Raw genomic sequence first — 22,034 nt, forward strand, 5'->3', positions numbered from 1 at the left:
TCAACCAAAATATTTTCCAGATCTGAAACTATATCAAATTTTTTTTTTAGATCTGAAACATATCAAAATAATTTTTCAGATCTAAAATCATAACAGAAAATTTCTAAACAAAATTTTTTTTCCAGATCTGGATCCAAATAATATCCAAAAACTTTAAACAAATCTCAATGATTCAAGTATGAATGGCTCTGATACCACTTGTTGGGGAAAACCTATAAACCGCAGAATCCATCACGTTAAATCATTAAGAATTTGACTGAAAACTTAAGCGGAAGCGTACCTGAAGCCATAATCCTGAATTCTTTAGAACGTGTCTTGATCTTCCAGATCTACGCGCTCTTTTCTTGAGAGAATCCTTTAGTTTCTCTTCAAAACTATTTTCTTAATGGGGGAGAGAATAGTGGAAGTGATAACGCGAGATCTGGGGACCATGACCCATATTTATAGATAATGTTTATCAATATCTTCTGATATTTTTATTTTAGCCCATCATAAAAACAGAAATTACAATTATGTCTCTACACATTAAAGACCCACAACCCATTAGATACATTAAAACCCAATAACCCGAAACATTAATTGATCACTTTATTTTGGGCTTAACTTAATAGACAACCCACAATACATATATATATATATATATATATATAAAGTATGAAAAAACTACTTTTTATCATTCTTAATATCTACTAAATACAAGACACGTCAACATTATTATTAGCATAAAATATGATAATTCAGGAATAATATAATGCAATGCTTGTGTATTTTGTGTAAATAATGGCACATAACGGGGAAATTTAAGCAAATTTTTTTATGGGAACCACCGTCTTTTTTTTTTATCCAAACTCATTATGTATATTTAATGCATAAAAGTTAGAAAAACATCTTATCGTGATATTTATCTACCAAACACAAGACACTATCAACATTATTATTGCCACAAAATATGATAATTGGGGGATACTTAACGCAATTCTAGTGTTTCGTGTAAATTATGACACATGAGAACATATATTTTGAGAAGAACCACCATCATCTTCACTTAAACTCATCATGCGTTATATTTTAAACGAAATATACTTGAATTGCGTTAGATTATTTCCGAGTAATCATATTTTGTGCAAATAATTATTTGATAATGTTGTGTGTTTGGTAGATAAAAATAATGATAGGAAATGTTTTCTCAACTCTTATGAGTTAAATATACATATGAGTTTAAATCATGACGATATAGTTCTTCTCAAAATATTTGCTCAAATTTCCATGCAATGTATCATAATTTAAACGCAATAACCTGGAATTGTGTCATATTATACTCGAATTTACATATTGTGTTTCAATAATAATGTTGATATTGTCTTGTGTTTGATGGATAAAAATCATATTATACTCGAATTAAATTAGATTATACTCGAATTATCATGTAAATGTACATTTCCAATTTCTCTCTTTTCTTTTTCCATTTCAACGGCACACAAAGCAAAATCGATAGACTGACAGCCGATGTTAAGTGACGACAGTCACCGTGTAAAGAATAAGAACTCTTCCTTGGCAACGTACGAGTTTTAGGATATTTATGCTCTATCAGAAAAGGCAATGAGCATGCTGCTGAATTTGAGGAAATCAATTTCAGAATATTTCGTGATAAATGTGACAAATAACGGAAAAATTTGAGTATATATTTTTATAGAAACCACCATCGTCTTGATCTGAACTCAAATGTATATGAGCATAAATTTCGAGAGAAATATTCGCCGTCATCTTGACCCAAACACATACGTCTTTTCAATGATTAAGGTGTACAAAAACTATTTCTTATCATGGTTTTGATCTACTAAACACAAAATACTAGTAACTAAATTTTTGACATAAATAGGTCAATTTCGGCACAAATTAAAACAATTGCAGTATAATTTGTTTGCAACTTGGTACATAACATGAGAAAATATGCATATATTTTGAGAGAAACCACCATCTAAAACCAAACTTATATGTCTTACCAATGAGTACGTTTAGAAAAACTACTTTTTATCATGTTTTTTTCGTCTACTAAACACATAACACTAACAACTAAATTCTTAGCATAAATAGATGGCACAAATTAAAATAATTGTTGTATAATTTGTTTGCAATTTGATAAAAATGGATACTTTAAAATTTTTGTGCAAATACAGAGAGACCCATGGAGAGTGCAAGGCAAGCAAAGGAAGCATGAAGAGAAACAACAACTAAGCATGGTTAAGGAAGATTGCACCAAATTAAACTCAGTTCGCCAATCCATTGAATCAACCCGAGTCTCACAGTAAATCATGCAAATATGAAATATACAAGTTTTAGATGCACCTCAGACAAACATCATCAAACCCCTTAATGTAAGTAGATGGGAAAATTTGCCAAATTCTTGAAGATTTGCAACGGAAGACTGAACCTGGAAACCTGTAACATGAGATGGATCTGTAAGAAAAAGTGACACATATCAAAAGAAGAACAGATGTATAGGAAATGGCGACGGCCATTGCCTACAACTTTTGACAAAAATGATACATGCACCGTCTCAACTTTAGAAATTGAGATGCGTATACGTTTCTTCTTTTGAATCTCGGCTCCCGATACACTCATCGATGGTATGAGAAACGCCTATAAATAGCGGTGATTGAGGTCCCTAACCACACACCTCATAAGAAAATTATACACCATCTACTATCGAGAGGATGAAGTGCTTAGAAGACTTTAACCGGAAGAAAAAGCAGAGAAATCAAAATTTTTCAATGGCCAGAGGTAACACTCGATTTATTTCCGCATATTGATTATCATGTTTATATACGTTCAGAAAAATGATTTTTAGAAAAGATTCTAACATTTGGTATCAGAGCCGTGATACCTCTGCCTTGAAAATATTTGTTTTCATTTCATGAAATTTTGGGAAAAGAATTTTAAGTTTTACGTAAGAAACTTGAAATTTAAAGGACGGACATACTATTTATTCTCCGTTGAACCTTGAAGTCTTGAAGATAAAAATATACAGTTTTCTGAATTTTCAAAAATTTTTGAGAAAAAAAAATTTTAATACGAAGGTTTCTGAAAATCTTTCTGAGAAGATGAAGAGATGCCTTCGTGATATAATGGAGATGACTTCGTATTTCAAATATTTGAAGACAACATTTCACATCATATCACGTGAAGATTTCAGAGGTATTAAATAATATGCAAGGTTTTAATTTTTTGAAATAATAAAAATAATTAAAGTGGAACCCACAATTAATTAATGCGGGACCCACATATTTATTTGACAATTGAGCATTGTCGGTTTTTGTTTATTATTATTTTTATTTTAAAAATAATAATAAATAAATAATGATTAATGTGTTATTAAGTTATATGTATAATTCGGTATACATATAGCATTTGGTAAAATAATTTATACACATTAAAATAATTTCAATTTCGACGTAATTTCTAATACATGTTTAGAAATTATTTTTTCATGTTAGATATAATGTCAAATATTATGGATAAGTGTTTGATGTGTACATGCAAATTTAATATTATGTTTGCATTTATTCTTGAAATTTAAAATGCAAATAATATTGAAAAATAATTGGTACATCAATATTCACATTGTGTTCATATTAAATTATATTAAGTTGTTTATAATTTGAAATGAACATATCAAGTAAGATGTGAATACAATATTATAAAATATTTCAGATGTTCACAAATGAACAAATAATCCTCACTTTATCACTACTATGATAAAAGAGAAAAAATGATGAGGAGTCCACATTTTTATGTAAATGTGATCATCACTTTATCACTACTCTGATTGAAGAAAAAAACTGATGGGGAACGTATTTGTTCATATTAAGTAAAAATTAAATATAAAGTTATTTAATTAAAAATTTTGGCTTATAAAGATTCACATAAATGTGGATAATTAAAGTAAATAATAATTATAAGATGACATGAGAAAACATGATATGTGAGTTCTTCATAGATCGGTTTAAATTGTCTTGACTTGCCACTGGTCTTCCTGAGCAATGTTGCTCTGACTAGGAGTTAGGTATTTAAAGGGCCTTAGCACTACCTATCTTTCCTGGGAGCACTCTTGGAAAATGTTAATATGTTACTAAATAATTATTATATAAAATATTAAAGTAAAGCCAAAATTTTGTCCGGTGAACCGTATAATTTTAAATAATTGAGGAATAGTCACATCATCCTGAATTATGAAAAATTATGATTAAGTGGATTTGGATCACATAATTGTCATCAATTGTAAATAGTTATATAAACATAATAAATTTTATCCCGCGAGGATTTTATTATATTTATATAAATAATTAGGTTAAAATATCAAATTATATTTTTCTTAATTTACCCACAAGAGTTAAGGAAAATATATTTTTATAGTTTTATCATAAAGTTACAGAAAAATCTTATTGAATTAAAATTTTAGCCCACATGTAAATTTTATGTCACTAGATTTAAAAAAAAACATGAATTACATTGGTAAAATATGATATTGTCTCAAAATTTTAAGCATATGATATTTTGTGCAGTTATGCAACCTGCAAGTTTTTCTGATAAAAAATGTGACATTCTCGAACTAAAGGGCGATAACTATAAAATATGGAAAGAAAGAATTCTTATTCAATTAGGGTGGATGGATATTGATTATGCTATACGAAAAAACGAACCATCTGTTATTACTGAAAACAGCATTCCTGATGATGTTGATTTTTATGAAAAATGGGAGCGATCTAATCGACTTTGTGTAATGTTCATAAAGACCAAAATCTTTGCTGGTATGTATGGTTCTGTCGATCAGCATAATAATGTCAAAGAATTACTGAAGACTATTGATGAACAGTTTCAGTCTTCAGATAAGGCGCTTTCCAGTACCCTAATTATGGAATTCTCTTCATTAAGGCTCACCAGTGTGAGAGGTGTGCGAGAGCACATCATGAAGATGTGGGACATAGCGGCTCGGCTAAAGACACTAGAAGTGGAAATGTCTGAAACTTTTCTTGTGCACTACATTTTATGCACTCTTCCACAACAATATGGACCCTTCAAAATTTCCTACAACACACTAAGGATAAATGGTCAATCAATGAATTAATGACCATGCGTGTTCAAGATGAAGGAAGGTTGTTAATGGAAACGAGTGATAATGTATTTATGACTACACAAGGAAAGTATAAGAAGCAAGCCAAAGTCAAAGGAGAAAGGGAAATGAATAATTCCACCCCAACCTGACATTAAGAAAGAATCTAAGTGTTTCTTCTGTAAAAAGACGGAACACATGAAGAAGGATTGCAATAAATTTAAGGACTGACTTGAAAAAAAAAGTATTCCTACTTCATTTGTCTGTTATGAATCTAATATGGTTAATATGATTTATAACACATGATGGATTGATTCGGGTTCTACAATCCATGTTACAAATATCTTGCAGGGTATGCAAAACCTAAGGAAGCCAATAGAAAATGAACGGAGCATCTATTCAAGAAACAAGATGTCTTCGCATGTGAAGGCTATTGAGACTTGCTGCCTTATATTGGATAGTGGTTTTATTTTAAAATTGGAAAAGACATTTTATGTTCCTAGTTTTTCTAGGAATTTAATTTCAGTTTCAAAACTTGTACCCCTTGGTTATTCATTTCAGTTTTTGAATAAATCAATAAATTTGTTTTATAAATCAAATCTTATTGGAAATGATACAATGGTTGATGGTCTTTTCTTTACTTTTTTACAAAATAATAACACCACTATGAATGTTCAAGGAGGTATCAAAAGATGTGTTATAAATGAAGATTCCTCTATATTGTGGCACAGGAGTTTAGGACATATCTCCATAGAGAGGATTAAAAGATTAGTGAATGATAGAGTACTTAGTACTTTAGATTTTACTAATTTTGAGACTTGTGTGGACTGCATTAAGGGAAAACAGACCAATAAGTCTAAAAAGGGTGCCAAGAGGAGTACATAAATATTAGAAATCATACATTCAGATATTTGTTATCCAGATATGGACATGAAAAGTCCGAAATACTTCATCTCTTTTATTGATGATTACTCACGATACACGTATATCTACATGCTTCATAACAAAAACGAAGCACTTGAAGCCTTTAAGGTTTTTAAGGCTGAAGTGGAGAAGCAATGTGGAAAAAATATTGAGATTGTGAGAACATATAGAGGTGGAGAATATTACGGAAGATACACTGAGAATGGACAAGAACGTGGTCCGTTTGCGAAGTTTCACCAAGAACATGGGATTGTTGCCCAATATACTATGCCTGATTCTCCGGACCAAAATGGCGTAGCTAAAAGGAGAAATCGAACATTATTGGACATGGTGAGGAGCATGTTAAGTAGCTCCAAACTTCCTAAATCCTTGTGGACTGAGGCTCTTAAGATAGATGTGTATATATTAAACCGAGTTCCAACTAAGGTTGTCCCAAAGACGCCATTTGAGTTATTAAAAGGTTGAAAATCGAGTTTGCAACATATACGCGTTTGGGGTTGTCCTTCTAAAATACGAGTTTACAATCCACATGAAAAGAAACTGGACCCAAGAAATATAAGTGGATATTTCATCGGGTATGCCGAAAAATCCAAAGTGTACAGATTATATTGTCCATTTCACAGCACTAAAATTTTGGAATCAAGAAATGCAAAATTTCTTGAGAATAATTTGATTAGTGTGAGTGATCATTCAAATGACATAGTTTTTGAGAATGATCACATTAATTCACAACCCTCTTATTCAAATGATATATTGATCGTTATTCACACCCTCAAGACCAAACAGGTGTTAGGCAACAAATTACTGAAGTTCCACAAATCACTGATGAAGATCCAGTAGATCAAGTTGTTAATGAAGAACAACAAGAAATTGTTGATCAACCAAAAAACCTAAGGAGATCTACTAGAATAAGAAGATCAACAATATCTAGTGATTATGTTGTGTATTTACAAGAATCAGACTTTAACATCGGAGCTGAAAATGATCCTAAAACGTTTTCACAAGCCATGAGTTGTAATGAGTCAAAACTGTGGTTTAATGCTATGAAAGAAGAGATGAATTCTATGGCAGTTAATGAAGTATGGGATCTTGTTCAGTTGCCTGATGGTGTAAAAGCCATTGGGTATTCAAAACAAAGAAAGGCTCATTAGGAAACATTGAAAGGTATAAAGCAAGACTCGTTGCTAAAGGATTCACTCACAAGGAAGGAATCGATTATAAGGAAACTTTTTCTCCTGTATCTAAAAAAGATTCTCTCCATATCATTCTAGCATTAGTTGCACATTTTGACTTAGATTTACAACAAATGGATGTGAAAACAGCTTTTCTCAATGGAGAACTAGTGGAAGAGGTTTATATGAAACAATATGAATGATTCTTCTCTAGTAATAGTGAGCAATTAGTTTGTAAGCTTAAGAAATCTATAAAACAAGCTTCCCGTCAATGGTATTTGAAATTTCATGATGTTATCTTTTCATTCGGATTCGTTGAGAACCCCATGGATCAATGTATATACCAGAAGGTCAGTGGGAGCAAGATTTGTTTCCTTATTCTATATGTGAATGATATATTACTTGCAACCAATGATAAGGATTTGTTATATGAGGTGAAACAATTTCTCTCTAAAAACTTTGATATGAAGGATATGAGCGATGCATCTTATGTCATTGGCATTAAGATACATAGAGACAGAATTCGAGGTATTTTAGGTCTGTCTCAAGAAACCTATATCAACAAAATTTTAGAGAGATATCGGATGAAATATTGTTCACCAAGTATAGCTCTCGTTGTGAAAGGCGATAAATTCAGTTTGAGCCAATGCCCAAAGAATGATCTAGAGCGGGAACAAATGAAAAACATTCCTTATGCTTCTGCTGTCGGAAGCTTAATGTATGCTCAGGTTTGCACTAGACCTGACATTGCAGTTGTTGTTGGGATATTGGGAAGATATCAGAGTAATCCAGGTTTAGACCATTGGAAAGCTGCAAAGAAAGTAATGAGGTACCTTCAAGGGACCAAATATTATATGCTTATGTTCAGACGAACTGAGAATTTGGAAGTAATTGGCTACTCTAATTTAGACTACGCTGGCTGCATTGATTCACGAAAATCTACTTCAGGATATATTTTTATGCTAGCTGGTGGAGCTGTATCTTGGAAAAGTGCAAAGCAGACATTGACTGCTATTTTCACTATGGAAGCTGAGTTCGTATCTTGTTTTGAGGCAACCTCACATGGTGTATGGTTGAAGAGTTTCATTTCGAGGCTTAAAATCATGGATTCTATATTTAGGCCATTAAGAATATATTCTGACAATTCAGCTGCTGTTTTTATGGCTAAAAAGAACAAAAGTGGTAGTTGAAGCAAGCACATTGACAATAAGTATTTAGCCATACGAGAACGTGTTAAAGATAAGAAGTTACTTATCGAGCACATTAACACTAAATTTATGATTGCAGATCCTTTGACTAAGGGCATGCCACCATTGAAATTTAAGAATCATACAGAAAGAATAAGACCCGGTTCCTTTATGTAATTTTATTGTAAGAACAAAGTTAATGAAACTATGATGTGATATTTTCTCATATTTGTTGTGTACACATTCATTGATTTGATAAATATCAATAAAATTGGACCTCGAATAAACATAGGGTTTATTCATTAAGTTATTTGAGAAATATAATACATTGTAATACATGGAAGATAATAATCGTTTTTAGATAACATATCGCCATGATTCATGTATTTTATTTTTTCCTATGGTAAATGAGATATATGTGTCAAGTGCGAGAATGTAAGAAAAAGTGACACATATCAGAAGAAGAACGGACGTGTAGGAAATGGCGACGGTCATTGCCTACAACTTTTGACAAAAATGATACATGCACCGTCTCAACTTTAGAAATTGAGATGCGTACACGTTTTTTTTTTTGAATCTCAACTCCCGATACACTCATTAATGGTATGAAAAACGTCTATAAATAGCGGTGATTGAGGTCCCTAAGCATACACCTCATAAAAAAATTATACGGCATCTATTGAGAGGAAGGAGTGCTTAGAAGACTTCAACCAGAAGGAAAAGCAGAGAAATCAAAATTTTTCAATGGTTGGAGGTAACACTCGATTTATTTCCGTATATTGATTTTCAAGTTTATATACGTGTAGAAACATGATTTTTAGAAAAGATTCTAACAGGATCGGCAATGTTGTCAGAGGAAGGCGAGCAGGCCTGAGAATGGCCACCATTGTTTAGGAGGGAAAACAACGAAGATGGTCAAAGATAAAGAAGAAAGTGCCAGATTTGTTGGCAAGAGGAGCTAGAGGAAGAAGATCATTTACTATTTGGTACTTGACATTGTCTCAAGATTTAGAACAAGGAGTAATGTGTTGAGAGGGTCACTTTTATTCGTTTTGCCTTCCTCTTTCCCAAAGCATCGTCTTCTAACTTTTGGGTCCAATGCTTTTAAATTGGTTTGTAGCAATGGTATTCAAATTATATAAGTAGGATCCAAAATTAAAGAGCAAAAACTTGTGTGAGATAGTCTCGTGGGTCGTATTTTTTGAGACAGATCTCTTATGTGGGTCATCCATGAAAAAATATTATTTTTTATGCTAAGAGTATTACTTTTTATTATGAATATCGCTAGGGTTGACCCTAGGCTTGTCAAATTGGGTCAGGCCCGTCGGGTCGGCCCGCCCCGCCATAAAATTGAGCGGGTTGGGTTGATAAAATAGCAGCCCGTTTGGAGGTGGGCCAAACGGGTTGAGCCCGTTTGGGTTGCGGGCCAAATGGGTTGAGCCCGTTTGGGTTGCGGGCTGGCCCGCCAAATTAGGGTAGAATTTTATATTTTTAAGTTTTATATAAAAATTCCTATTTTTTCCTTATTTTTTCTCATGTGCCTAACTTCAATCACTCTGGTAAAATCTATATGCTTCTATTTTTTTTTGAAGATGTTATACTCTTCGGTCCCCTCCCTTTTTTTAATGTTTAACTCGAACTAATCCAGAATTATCAAAATAATATAGTAAATAAAGTAATTATCTGTATTATTGAAAACATAATATTACATGAGTTAATTTTTAGTACATGTGTACGATGAAATCTTGTGTGAATTAGAATAAACACTTTATTTTTTTTATGTATTATGTTGATTGTTGTATGCTTTCAATGTCTTATTTCAATGTTTTTAAGTTTTTTATGAAAATATTTAACTGAAATATATTTTTCTTCTATATTTATTTTAATACTATTTAGTATTTTTTTTAAAAAAAATAATAAGCGGGTTGGCCCGCCTAGCCCGCGGCCCAAGGTGGGTTGGGCTGGGTTGGCCATTTAGAGGTCCGCCAAAATGGCGGGCTGGCCCGCCCCGTCCCGCCTAATGGCGGGTTGCGGTGGGTTGCGGGCTGGCCCGCCCCGTCAGCCCGTTTTGACATGTATAGTTGACCCGTCTCACAGATAAAGATTCGTGAGACCGTCTCTTAAGAGACCTACTCAAATTAAATAAGAATTTTGTTCATCAACTTTGTTTTTCCAAATGATTTTCTTAATCAGTGTGGAAAACAAATAAATTTATATATTTGAGACGAATGTACTAGGTTTTAAAATGATAACTCAATTACATATGATTTCTTTCTTTTTCGGTAGTTTTAATATATAGTTCAATTTTTATATTTAATAGCATTTTTTTATTAATATATCTGTGGGGACCCGGACGCTAATCAGTTCTTAATCGTCATCAGGATCAATTTACTAATCAAGTAATTAGGGTCATAAAATTTTTTTTCTTTTTAATGGGGAATGTAGTGAAATCAAACTAATATACAATTCAGTATAAAATAAAGTACAAGTCCCGTACCGTCTAAAAATCAGTAAAAACTAAGTTCAACATCTAATTATCAAGTGCCAAAACCCTATATACATCAAAGTCCGAAGTCTCCACTCTATCACGATCTCTCCTCATCTCCTGGACCCTGATATCATGTCCCACCTGTTGTCATGTACACATACAAACAAGACAACAGCCGGATAATTCCGGTGAGAATATAATCCCAGTATAAATCAACGAAACATGCAATCATATAAACAAATATAAAGCATGTAACAGATAACAGCAATATGTATCAAAATCTGAAACATAATCAATATCAGGCTGTCGACAATACTCGTAACTCTACAATTCAGACTAGACTCAATCCTAGTCTAGGGATCCCGGTTTTCAGAAGTTGGCATTCCCATATCGACCAACAGTAATAGAAAAGACTCCAGTTCTATCCACGTCGATAGGGTATCGATCACCAGTAATAGAAGAAGCTCTGATTCTATCCACATCGATATAGTATCGATCACCAGTAATAGAAGAAACTCCGATTCTATCCACATCGATATGATATCGATCATCAGTAATAGAAGAGTTACGATTCTATCAACATTGATACAGTACCGATCACCAGTAATAGAAGAAGCCACATTTCTATCCACATTGATAGCCAATCATCCGGTGACAGACTTTGGCACTATCGCCCATACACTATCTTGTGACATCGTGCAATGTGCCCGTGGCGATCCCGCCACTATCAGGCACTTCTGTCACAAGATTACTCGTCTAATACCTGCTATCTATAAATCAAGAGAACAAGTACATCAATCAAATCAATGCAAATATCAATGCAATAAAATAAAATATGTGATTTAGGGAAACTCAAGTCTAAACCGACTTAAGTCGATCTCCCGATACCACATTGACTTATACCTTTCGTTTGTAGTCTCGGTCTGAAGCAATATCAATTCTGAACTCAAGACTGTCTCTGTAAATCTGAAACGACATATTGAGAATCATAATATCAATATTTCATTCTCAATTCAACATTGAATCTGATTAATCTGGATTTAATTCAAATCACAGCATAACGGCACAATCTCAGTATCCCCGTCAATACCATATCAACAGACATCAATTACAAATCATAACCCATATCCGATACAATTTGTAATCCATCCATAATCCAAATCTGTCCAATTTCAGATCAATATAATCAGAAAATCATAACAATTCCATAATCAGTCTGTTTCTTAATCTGACTTCGATTCTATGATGTCTAACATGACAAGAACATCATATTTGAATCCTATTCAATTCTGACAATAGTATAATTTCAAAACATGTCAAAACGTAGCAAAACTTACGTTTAATTGTAGCCTACGTCGATAGAAACACAGTACCGTACTCGGATTCAAAATCAAACGGACGGATTTATCACAAATCAAAATCTAAAATCAAGACTTGAAGTTGGCCTCGGTTTTCATTTCTCCCTTCCTTTTTCTGAATGAACGATTGTATGTATATATATATCCCTACACATTGCATGAGAAAGGAACGTGGCTTCATTTTTAATCCAACACGTCTCGCGCATATGCGCGACCTAAATCGGCGCATATGCGCGAGACCTTCTGGTCTTCGCACATTTCTTCTCGGCAGCTCGCGCATATGCGCGACACCTTCCGCGCATATGCGCGAGACTCTCTGGAGTTGTGATTGAACCTTCACACAGCTCGCGCATATGCGCGCCTTCCTGTCGCGCATATGCGCGAGACCTTCTGTCCAATTCGCGCATGTGCGCGTCTCATGTCGCGCATGTGCGCCGATGGTACTGTCCTCCCACATACATTTTCACACGTTACTTCAAATCGTGTCCCGATTAATCCTTTCATAATCATATCAAATTATAAATCAATAATTACAGATTACTAGGGTTAAATTTTCGGGCATTACAATATCCTATTAATTAAGTTTTGAAAAAAAACGTGCAATTATTTTTTGAAATAATTAAATAAAGACAAAATATGAAATTTGTTTGTAAACTTTGTTTTTCAATGAATTTTTTAATCTGTATGAAAAACAAAAAAAAAAGCCTATGTATTTAAGACAGAACGGGTGAGTTTTAACATTATAACTTTATTTATATTAATTTTATGATTAGATGATTTTTGGTTTATGATAAAATAATTGTTTTGTATTTTATATATTTTATTTTTAATGTATTATAACATTTAACTAATTTTATGATTCACTTAAACTTAAATTTAATATGAAAATTATAAATAAATCCATAAATCTATGTGATCAGACAAAAGAATTATTGTGAAGAAAATAATCGAAAAATATCCTTTTCGAGCAAAGTTTAAAGTAGATATAGACGTTCGAGATGAGTTTTATATTCAAAACAGAAATTATTATTTTTATTATAAAATCTCTACTAAAATAAAATCATCGATCCAAAATAAAACTTTACATTTGGATGTCGGCAGAGTTTAAAAAATCTCAAAGGGGCTCTTTGTAATTTTAGCATCGGGGTATTCTGCAATTATGGCAAATTTGATTTCTCCATTTCAGTCCAAAAATCAAAAGTTTACGCCCGACTTTTACGCGCCAAAAGCTCATTGACGATGGTTTCGCAGAAGAGGAGCTGCGACAAGGAAGCCGTTCCCAGCCAAAACTCGAATGGGTGCTTTTCAGATGATTTTCCGGCCATAATTTCTGTTTTCCAGTCACCCGAGGTTTGGGTTTTAGTTCCTTTTTCAGCGGATTTGCCATAGATTGGAGTTCTATGCTTGTCCTTGAAATGCCCATTGGTTTTTCGAAGAGTATATTCTTTTCTGTTTTTTTTTTAAAAAAAATTGTTTGGTAAGATTTAGGCGGGCTTTCGTGCAAATCTTCTTTGAAAACTGGCATTGGAATGCGAAAAGTGTAATCCTTTGTAAGTAGGAAATAAGATTTGCAGATAAAGACACCTCCTTTTTAACCCCTTCTATTCGGATTGATATTTTGTGTATTTATTTGCACGGGAAATGTTTTAAGGCAATTTGTAGGTTAGCCTGATCAAAATTCGTTAGTGCAGTAAGTCCCGAAACTATGAACCATAGCCAAAAGGTTTGCTACTTGTGATTTGTCGGTAACATTGGACTCTTTGTTGCAGGGAATTAAGCCCCCAATCTTGAAGAAGTTATTTTGCCTGCTTGTCGGTATTTCTTCAAACGTGAAATGGAGTCCCAAGAATACAGTTGGTTCTGGTTACTTTGGCCTTGAAACGTGCTATATTGGGATCAAAGTGACATTTGAAGATGTTTGTCTTCTCTCTAATTCACTCTTTGCTGAATTAGCGGAAAGATTTGAGAAAATTTCCTCTACTTTGTTAGACATTTCCGAAAATGAGAGTCGGAGTGAGAATGAATCCGAGTCCGACCTTCATTTGTTTGATGATGTCGAAGTAGTGAATTTGCTGTTGCGATGTTGCATGCTCCTCTTAACTTTACTTGCGGCGCAACAAAATCTTATGCTAGAAAAAGGGCAGATTCTTTTAAGAGTAATTAAGAAGTTGTGTTCTCCGATTTGCGTTGAGAATAAAGGCAAACATGTCTTCATATATAATAAATCAGTTTTTCGTCGGTGCGATCCTGGCAGCAAAGGTTGCTCTACCTCCTTTGCTGAGGACTTCACTGCTTCTTTACAAATTTTGGAGCCTTGTAATCCTCTTCATTTTTTCATGAGTGCTATGCTTGAGGTAATTTACTGCCTTTGAATGTACATTCATGATCAATCACTTAATGGAAGAGAATATATACTTTTTATTTTCTATGAGGTTCCTGGGTTTACAATTTGGTGGCGTTTAATTAGAAATAATTAACTGTGTAGAAGACTGGATGTTAACAGACATGTATTTCTGGACTTTCATTGTGTAATCTTGCAGATCCACTACAATGATTAAGTAAAACATTCGCCATAATATCCATGACATGCTCGAACAAGACAAAATTCTTGAATTTGATATAATTCTAAGGTTTATGCAAATATTTTTTGGTTTGGTTTTTTACTTGCGTACACATAAGGAGGTGAAATGCATTTGTCCTCTAACTTGACCTGCATAACCTGCACACTCCCCCTTCTCATCAAATGCATTTTTTTTAGAAAAAAACAACTGTATCTTGTTAAAGTGATAAATATTTGGAATTCAACTAAGAGTAGGAAGTGGCACATTTCTTTCAATCCCTTCTATTAACACATATGGTAGTGCCACTTGAAAATTTGCTTCATGATCTTTCTTATGTGGTTTGGAAGAAATAAATGCCTCTTTATATTGTTTGCGTGGACAAAACTTTGTCTATCGTTTGACCCAGATTTTACTGGATCTTTAACCAAATTGTAGTCTAGTTTAAATGTAACTGAAATTTTGTGCACAGGTGTTTGTAGATGAATGTTTTGTGAATGGACACTTAAGACGATATTTCAAGATGATTTGTTCTGTTGCTTCGAAGAATGAAACACTGTTAAATCCTCATCCTTCTCAGGGGGATTTTGGGATTGTGATGGAAGCCATATGCAATCATTTTATCCTCTCATTTTCTGACAAACAAGCATTTGGCGATTTTCTCAGTCGATTATTTTCAGCACATGCTGAGGAAAATAGATATTCATTTTTAGCTCCAGCTTTAAGTGTGAGTACAGCCGTATCATTGCTTTTTTGTCCTATTATGATATCTGGGCCAAAATATATGCAAGCACATCTGATTTTTATGGTTTCTAGAGCTACTCAGGCTGTGACGAAGATTGAAAGTTTGAAACCAGATCGTAAACTAGTCAACTGTTTCTTGGCAATTTTTGAAAAGTCGGTCTGTTTGTACAAGTCACATATGTCTTACTTGCAAAAAGATGGCTACTCTACAAGTGCCAGCGAATGTGCTATATCTGGTACATCAGACGAAACTGCTCATCTGCCCTTTGATTTTCTCATTTCACTCGACACAAAAAAAAGGTTTGATGGTCTACTTGCCAAATTAAATCATGCATCGAATCAAAGGTTGCACGATCGTTTCTCTAAAATTAAATCTGAGCTTGTCTGTTCTTCTATAAGAGTAGTAAAGGAGTTCCAAAATGTTTATGGCATATCTTGCCACGATGACATTCTAGCCATCTCAACCTGCTTGATTCACCAAGTTTCTGGAAGCTTTGATGAAATTACAAGGTATTCAATGGAGGCTATGACTACGCAGGACATATATCTTCTAGCTTCCTTATTGAAGTTAATGGGCACATCACTGCTAGGAGTCCTTTGGTGTCTCAGAAATAACAATGACTTGTGCTGTCTGAACACTTTGAAAGATTTCTCCTCGAGCAAGGAATATGATTTCATTTTGGGGGCAGTGACCTGTTTCAGAGATTTTCCAACTGATCTACCGTTGCAACAGTATTTATCAAATGTGTTATCATGTCATTCTGAGGGAAGCAAGGATTCCAAAATGATGTTTCTGCATTTCGCAGGACTGATGTCGCTAAGCTTTGTCTGTGGACTTGATTGCTTAGTGAAGGGTAGTTTGTTGACAATTCTGGGACTATTGAATCTATTCATCTTTGAAGAGGGTGGGTTAGATGCATTAAACAAAATGGTTGATTTCAAAACAGGATCGTTGTCATCTGGATTTCCTGTCGTCAGAATCCAGGAGGTAGCTGCTGTTTTGTTCTTCCTTTGGGCCTTTATATGTAACCTCTGTATAGTTTCAAATGTCAATTTTTTAATGATGATGCAGACCATGGTGGATCAAAACCCCAGCATCGTAGTTGCATCAAAGTTTCAGAAGATAAGGTCATTATATTCACGGTAAATGACATTGATTTGTGCTGTTGTTTTAGAAGTATGTTCTTCCAGAATGCCATTTTTCTCCTACAACATAATGCGAAGCATTTATATGATCTCATTATCTGCTGGCCATCAAGAAATCTTATTGCAACCACCTCAACTTCTCTCATACCAAATTTTAAGCGAGCTCCTTTAATGCAGTCAAATTTAAGATAATGGAGCTTCCGTCTTCAATCATGTTGTAGAAATTGAAACTCGATTGCAAACACCTTCCTAACCTGAGTTTTCAAGTAGAAGGGACACATGCAAACCACGACCATATTTCCATGAATATATATATATGGTGGCTTTGTGTCTGCTGATTTTAATTGGGTTCTATTTTCTAATTTATAATGGCATGTCAATTCTTGTTCAGTATGAACGATAACAGGTGTAAAGAAGTGGCAAACGTGAGCTCACAAAGTGGTTTAGCAACTGGATCGCATATGGAGGCCGTTGTGGGATTGGAAGAAGAGACAGAAGAGACGAGTAACGGAGAGATCTTCTTGAGTTGCATGATGGGTGAAAGAACATCTGGTTTTGAGGATCTGGTTGATTTCATTGAATGCAAACAAGGAAAAGATTACACAGGTTGGTTAAAGAATCGTCAGAGATACCGCAAGCGGAGATTTGAGAAACTGGCTGTGTTAAGGTGGAAGAGAAGGAAAAAGACTCTGAAAACCATGAAGGGAAGAAGCCTTAATCAGGCATAGCCAATATGTATCTTGTAGTTAGGCTTTAGAGAGAGCAAAACAAGAAACTGGTCTTTGGGCCATTTCGTATATCTTGTTTGGCCGTTGTGCATTTTGTCATTTTCGTATTATAAGAATATTATTATGATTATTCATTGTATCCATTTACAACCAATTTTGTACAACAATTCTTACAACACAAAAATTCAATACAAAAGTTCATTTATTAAATCTCATGATAAATTCAATACAAATTCTCACGAAATAATAACAAATTATTGGGATATAATAACAAAATCTCACTATATAATTGTTGTAAATATCGTTGTACGATATTTTGGTAGTATCTTTAGCAGTGTTCATCTATATATACACACTCACTTCACCTGATCTGTGGTCATAATCGACACAAGAATTCATCAAATTTTTTTTTATAGAAAACTCACTAACAACTTAAAATTGCATTAGATCGAATTTGGATCGATAAATTTGAAGCAAATCTCTCGACTTTGTCCCACAAGCTCCCCAAGCTGGCAATTGCTGGTATTGTCAACTCGTGTTGTAATTGTGGTCCCGTTGTTCGTAGAAATAATCACAAATCTAAATGAAAATGGTTGGACTCTCTCAAAAATGGGCCGATTAATTTGAAATTTGACAAGAGATTGGTCCCAAAAATAAAATGAAATCAAGTGGGAACTTACCACCCTAAAGAAAACTTATGCTTTAGTCTGGATCGTAAAAAGTTTGACCGTAGTTTGGGGAGATTTTTGAATTAGTCCTTCCTTGATCAGTTCAAAACTTTCCATTGCATCATTCATTCTTCAGTTAAAAGAAACACTAATTTAGTCCGTAGATATAATGTCATAAACCGTTGACATTTAATAATTTAATTTATATCTAAAATGATTTATTAAATTGATACCCATGGATGAGCCCATTACTTCTGGCTCATCTTTAGCTCAAATGGAAGACAGGCCCATCACGGACCCAGATATTCTCATATGAATATCAGGTTCGTGTGTATAACTCAGACATTCACTATATTATTTTTCAGCAGCACCCTTAGCTGCTCTCCACACTTATATCCACAGTCCCTTATTTGAGCGTCGGAATGGTTACGTCAGGACACTCTCCTGACCCCCTTCTAACGGTGTTATTCATGATTTCAGGCTCATGAGTATTTCAAAACCTGCGTATGAACTAATGACACTTAGATTCTAAATTTTCTGTGAGTATCATGAATTTATTCACATGGGATCAATATATTTGAACTATTATAAACATTAGCAGCTTCCAGAAGCAAACGAGAATTGAACCTTTTTTCCATCATATACGCTAAATCCCAGTTAATTAATCACATTTAACCATAAAATTATTACATCCCAACAAAAATAATCTATTTTTTTTAATAAATAACATATTATTTTTAGTTTTAATAGAAAATTCGTCTTTTTCCAAAGTTTGTTTTTTTTTTTAATTCATTGACCCTTTTTTAATTTCTATTCTATTTGTTAAATTAGGTCTGGGCCAAAAAAATTAGTTTAGGTTTGGTCAACAAACGATGGCTCCTCGTCCGATGAGGGTTGTGGTAGCTGGATCAGGATCCGGTGGACACACCAATATTCCTGGTTGAGTATACCGGAGAACGGAGGAAATTCGTATGTGCCTTTGAACAAATGTTGCAAGTCTATAAAACGTAGAATGTACTTACATTTCTACTTCATTATCTTCGATTCTCTCCTCCCCCATCATACCTGCACGTAAACAAAACATAGACTCTTGATTAATAATAAAAATAAAAATAAATCACATTAACTAATAATAATAATGATTAAATATTAGATATATTTATAATTGACCGGTTCAATATTTTCAGTGGATTCGGGTAAACCAACCCAGACCGTTGAATTATCGTAATTTGTTAAATACCCGACGAGATTTTGCGAATCTAGTCCGAAATTTATCATATTTACAAATACAACCACTTGGAACGATAGCCAAAATCATCATCACTCCATGTTTTCTTGAACTATATTTGATTTCAAATATATAAGAAATAAATTAAAGAGAGACGGTGAATAAAATAACAGCAGCAGCTCGGGATATATATGAAATGACAAAAATGTCCTCGTCCAAGTTCAAACCCACCGGTTCAAACCTCGTATAACACACACACACGGGGAAAAATGGGCTACAAGTCCTCGGCTTTGGACATCGCACAGAGCCGGCTCTTCTGCGCCCGGAAATCGGCGCGGCGGCGCAGGCTATGGGAAGAAGGACGGATCAGAGCCGAGAGGGCCCGCCTCAGCAGATCACCTTCCACAGTTCCAATCCTGACCAAAGAATTGGTCATAGCAGATCTCCGCATATTCAGATGGTGGTGGCTCGAGCGATAGGACGACGTCGTCTGATGCGCGCTGTACCCAGGGGAGAGGCTGCCTTTGTGGAGACTGCACCTGAAGGAACCCGGGTGCGTAGTAGGGGAACACATACACGTCTTCTTCGGACCCGGATTCAACGACCGAGGGCTAGGTCTCTGGTGGTGGTGGTGAGCGGCGGGGAGTGGGTGCTTCAGGGAGGCGGAAAATCGGACGGACGGAGACGGGGAAACGGATCTTCCGAGGGTGACCCGGGTGGGGCTGGTCGGGCGGGGGAGAATCGGATCGGATCGGGGTGGGAAGGTGCTGGAAGAGGAGGCGGAGATGGAGGAGGGGAAGAAGCGGCCCGGAGAGAGGGAACGCTGGAAGTGGCCCACAAGTGTGGTACCTCGCGAGGATTTATTTCTGGTTGACGCTTCCATCGGTTGTACCTTTGATTCCAAATATCAACTCATTGAATATTAAAATTAAAAAAAATAGGGGAAATTATTATTTATGGAGAGCCGTTTGGCTATCTATTTTGGCAAACATTACAACAAGTGAAGCATCGTTTATATAGGAGAAGACGGGGAGGGGTGTTTCAGTAAATAACGCGAGACGAGGGGGCACTTTCGGGAATTTGTAATGGACCGGCCGTTGGTTGAGAGAAAAAGGGTGGCGAGTTGTGCCCCATTATCCAATGGGGCTGTTGTTGGGAGAATATACCACGCTCGTTCTGTGTACGTTTGTTGGACGCGCATGATGTTGATGATGGAGGCAAGGACGAGATTGGTGCGTGTGATTCACGTCCTTTCGGTTGGAGCTGGAGTGTAGCTTGGGGGGAGAAATTCTAGAGGCGCCGAATTTACCGCCATATGTCACGACATTATTGAGACAATTTCATGTGACCTAGTATAAACATTAGTGCAAACGATAAAAAGGACTTATTCGGATGTTTTTTTTATTATTAGATTTTGAAAATATTCTATATTGGAAAATCGATTTGAATTACATTACGATGATTTAAAAAAAATGATTTGAATAGATTTAATTTCAAATCTACATGTCAAATCCATTTGAAATATTTTATGTATAAGTATATTTTTTATTTCGATTTCAAATTTACTATCATATCATATGGATCATCGAGACACTGTAGAATAGATTTACTCAACCAAATAAATGTACTTAATATTACGAATTTAAAATATCTTAATTTCAAATTCATCTATTCAAATTAAGCAAAAACTTGTGTGAGAAGATCTCACGAATCGTATTTTGTGAGACATATATCTTATTTGGTTTATCCATGAAAAAACATTATTTTTTATGCTAAAAATATTACTTTTTATTGTGAATATCGATAGGGTTGACCCGTCTTACAGATAAAGATTCGTGAGATCGTTTCACAAGAGACCTGCTATTAAAATAAAGTCTTAGAATTTTACTAACAGTTGAAATGATACGAGTTTATTAATATTTGTCATACTACCAAATCATATGTTTCTTATGAGATGGTATCACATTTCTATTTTCGTAAAACGGTTGAGTCCGATCTATAATTAAAGTGAAAAATAATATTTTTTTCATGAATTGAATTTGGTTGAAGATCTGTTTCACAAAATTAACAAATAAAACCGTTTGAAATTAGTTTTTGTGATTATCAAAACTTCTATTCAAAGAAGCATTTTTATTTTCTGGATGATGATGATTATTAGCTATATGATAAGCATTTTAAAATTGATTTAAAAAAAACAAATATTTATGCGTTACGCAATAATTCGCTGGTAAGATATAAATGCCTTGAAATAAAATAAATAAACGTTCACGTGTATACTAACCTACTCATAAATGCATATGGATGGTTTTAATAAATAAATAATTTGTGTGCTTTGGTACACTAAATCCATTAATCACATAATCAATCGTGATTTTGTCACTAATTTGTTTATATTTTTAATCAATTTTTGGAATTAGATTGTAGGATAAAGATCATTTGTAATTTAAATAAAATAGAGATAATATGATAACTATAAAATTTGATAGGAGCAATATAATAAAGTCGAGTAGGTCTCTTGTGAGACAGTATCACGAATCTTTATCTGTGAGACAGGTCAATTCTACCGATATTCACAATAAAAAGTAATACTTTTAGCACAAAAAATAATATTTTTTCATGGATGACCCAAATAAGAGATCTGTCTCACAAAATACGAAAATATTCACAAACTCGATTTGAATAGTCTGAACATACGAAGAAACTTTTGAGTTTTTGTTCAGTTT

At 34.2% G+C, this 22,034-nt stretch overlaps 1 protein-coding gene across 2 annotated transcripts; it reads left to right on the forward strand.

The window, feature by feature from the left end:
* Nucleotides 1–13,433: 13,433 nt before the first annotated feature.
* On the forward strand, nt 13,434–17,533 carry LOC142549310 (uncharacterized). 2 transcript variants are annotated; one of them, XM_075658183.1, is made up of 5 exons: nt 13,434–13,589; nt 14,009–14,593; nt 15,270–16,529; nt 16,614–16,684; nt 17,094–17,533. In XM_075658183.1, exons 1-5 carry the CDS (start codon nt 13,479–13,481, stop codon nt 17,413–17,415), a joined length of 2,349 nt encoding a protein of 782 aa, XP_075514298.1. In that variant the 5' UTR covers nt 13,434–13,478; the 3' UTR covers nt 17,416–17,533. The 2 variants fall into 2 exon arrangements, with proteins under 2 accessions (XP_075514298.1, XP_075514297.1); XM_075658182.1 differs by having other exon boundaries at nt 17,079–17,532.
* The last annotated feature ends 4,501 nt before the right edge of the window (nt 17,534–22,034 follow it).

The sequence above is a fragment of the Primulina tabacum genome, chromosome 6 (genome assembly GCF_025594145.1).
Source record: "Primulina tabacum isolate GXHZ01 chromosome 6, ASM2559414v2, whole genome shotgun sequence".
Taxonomy (NCBI): domain Eukaryota; kingdom Viridiplantae; phylum Streptophyta; class Magnoliopsida; order Lamiales; family Gesneriaceae; genus Primulina; species Primulina tabacum.

What these genes read in the sequence shown, in the direction of transcription:
- LOC142549310 (XM_075658182.1), top strand. Translation starts at nt 13,479, where the DNA reads ATGGTTTCGCAGAAGAGGAGCTGCGACAAGGAAGCCGTTCCCAGCCAA. An exon ending in CTGTCGTCAGAATCCAGGAG is followed by an intron (nt 16,530 to 16,613) that starts GTAGCTGCTGTT and finishes ATGATGATGCAG; the next exon opens with ACCATGGTGGATCAAAACCC. An exon ending in ATAAGGTCATTATATTCACG is followed by an intron (nt 16,685 to 17,078) that starts GTAAATGACATT and finishes ATTCTTGTTCAG; the next exon opens with TATGAACGATAACAGGTGTA.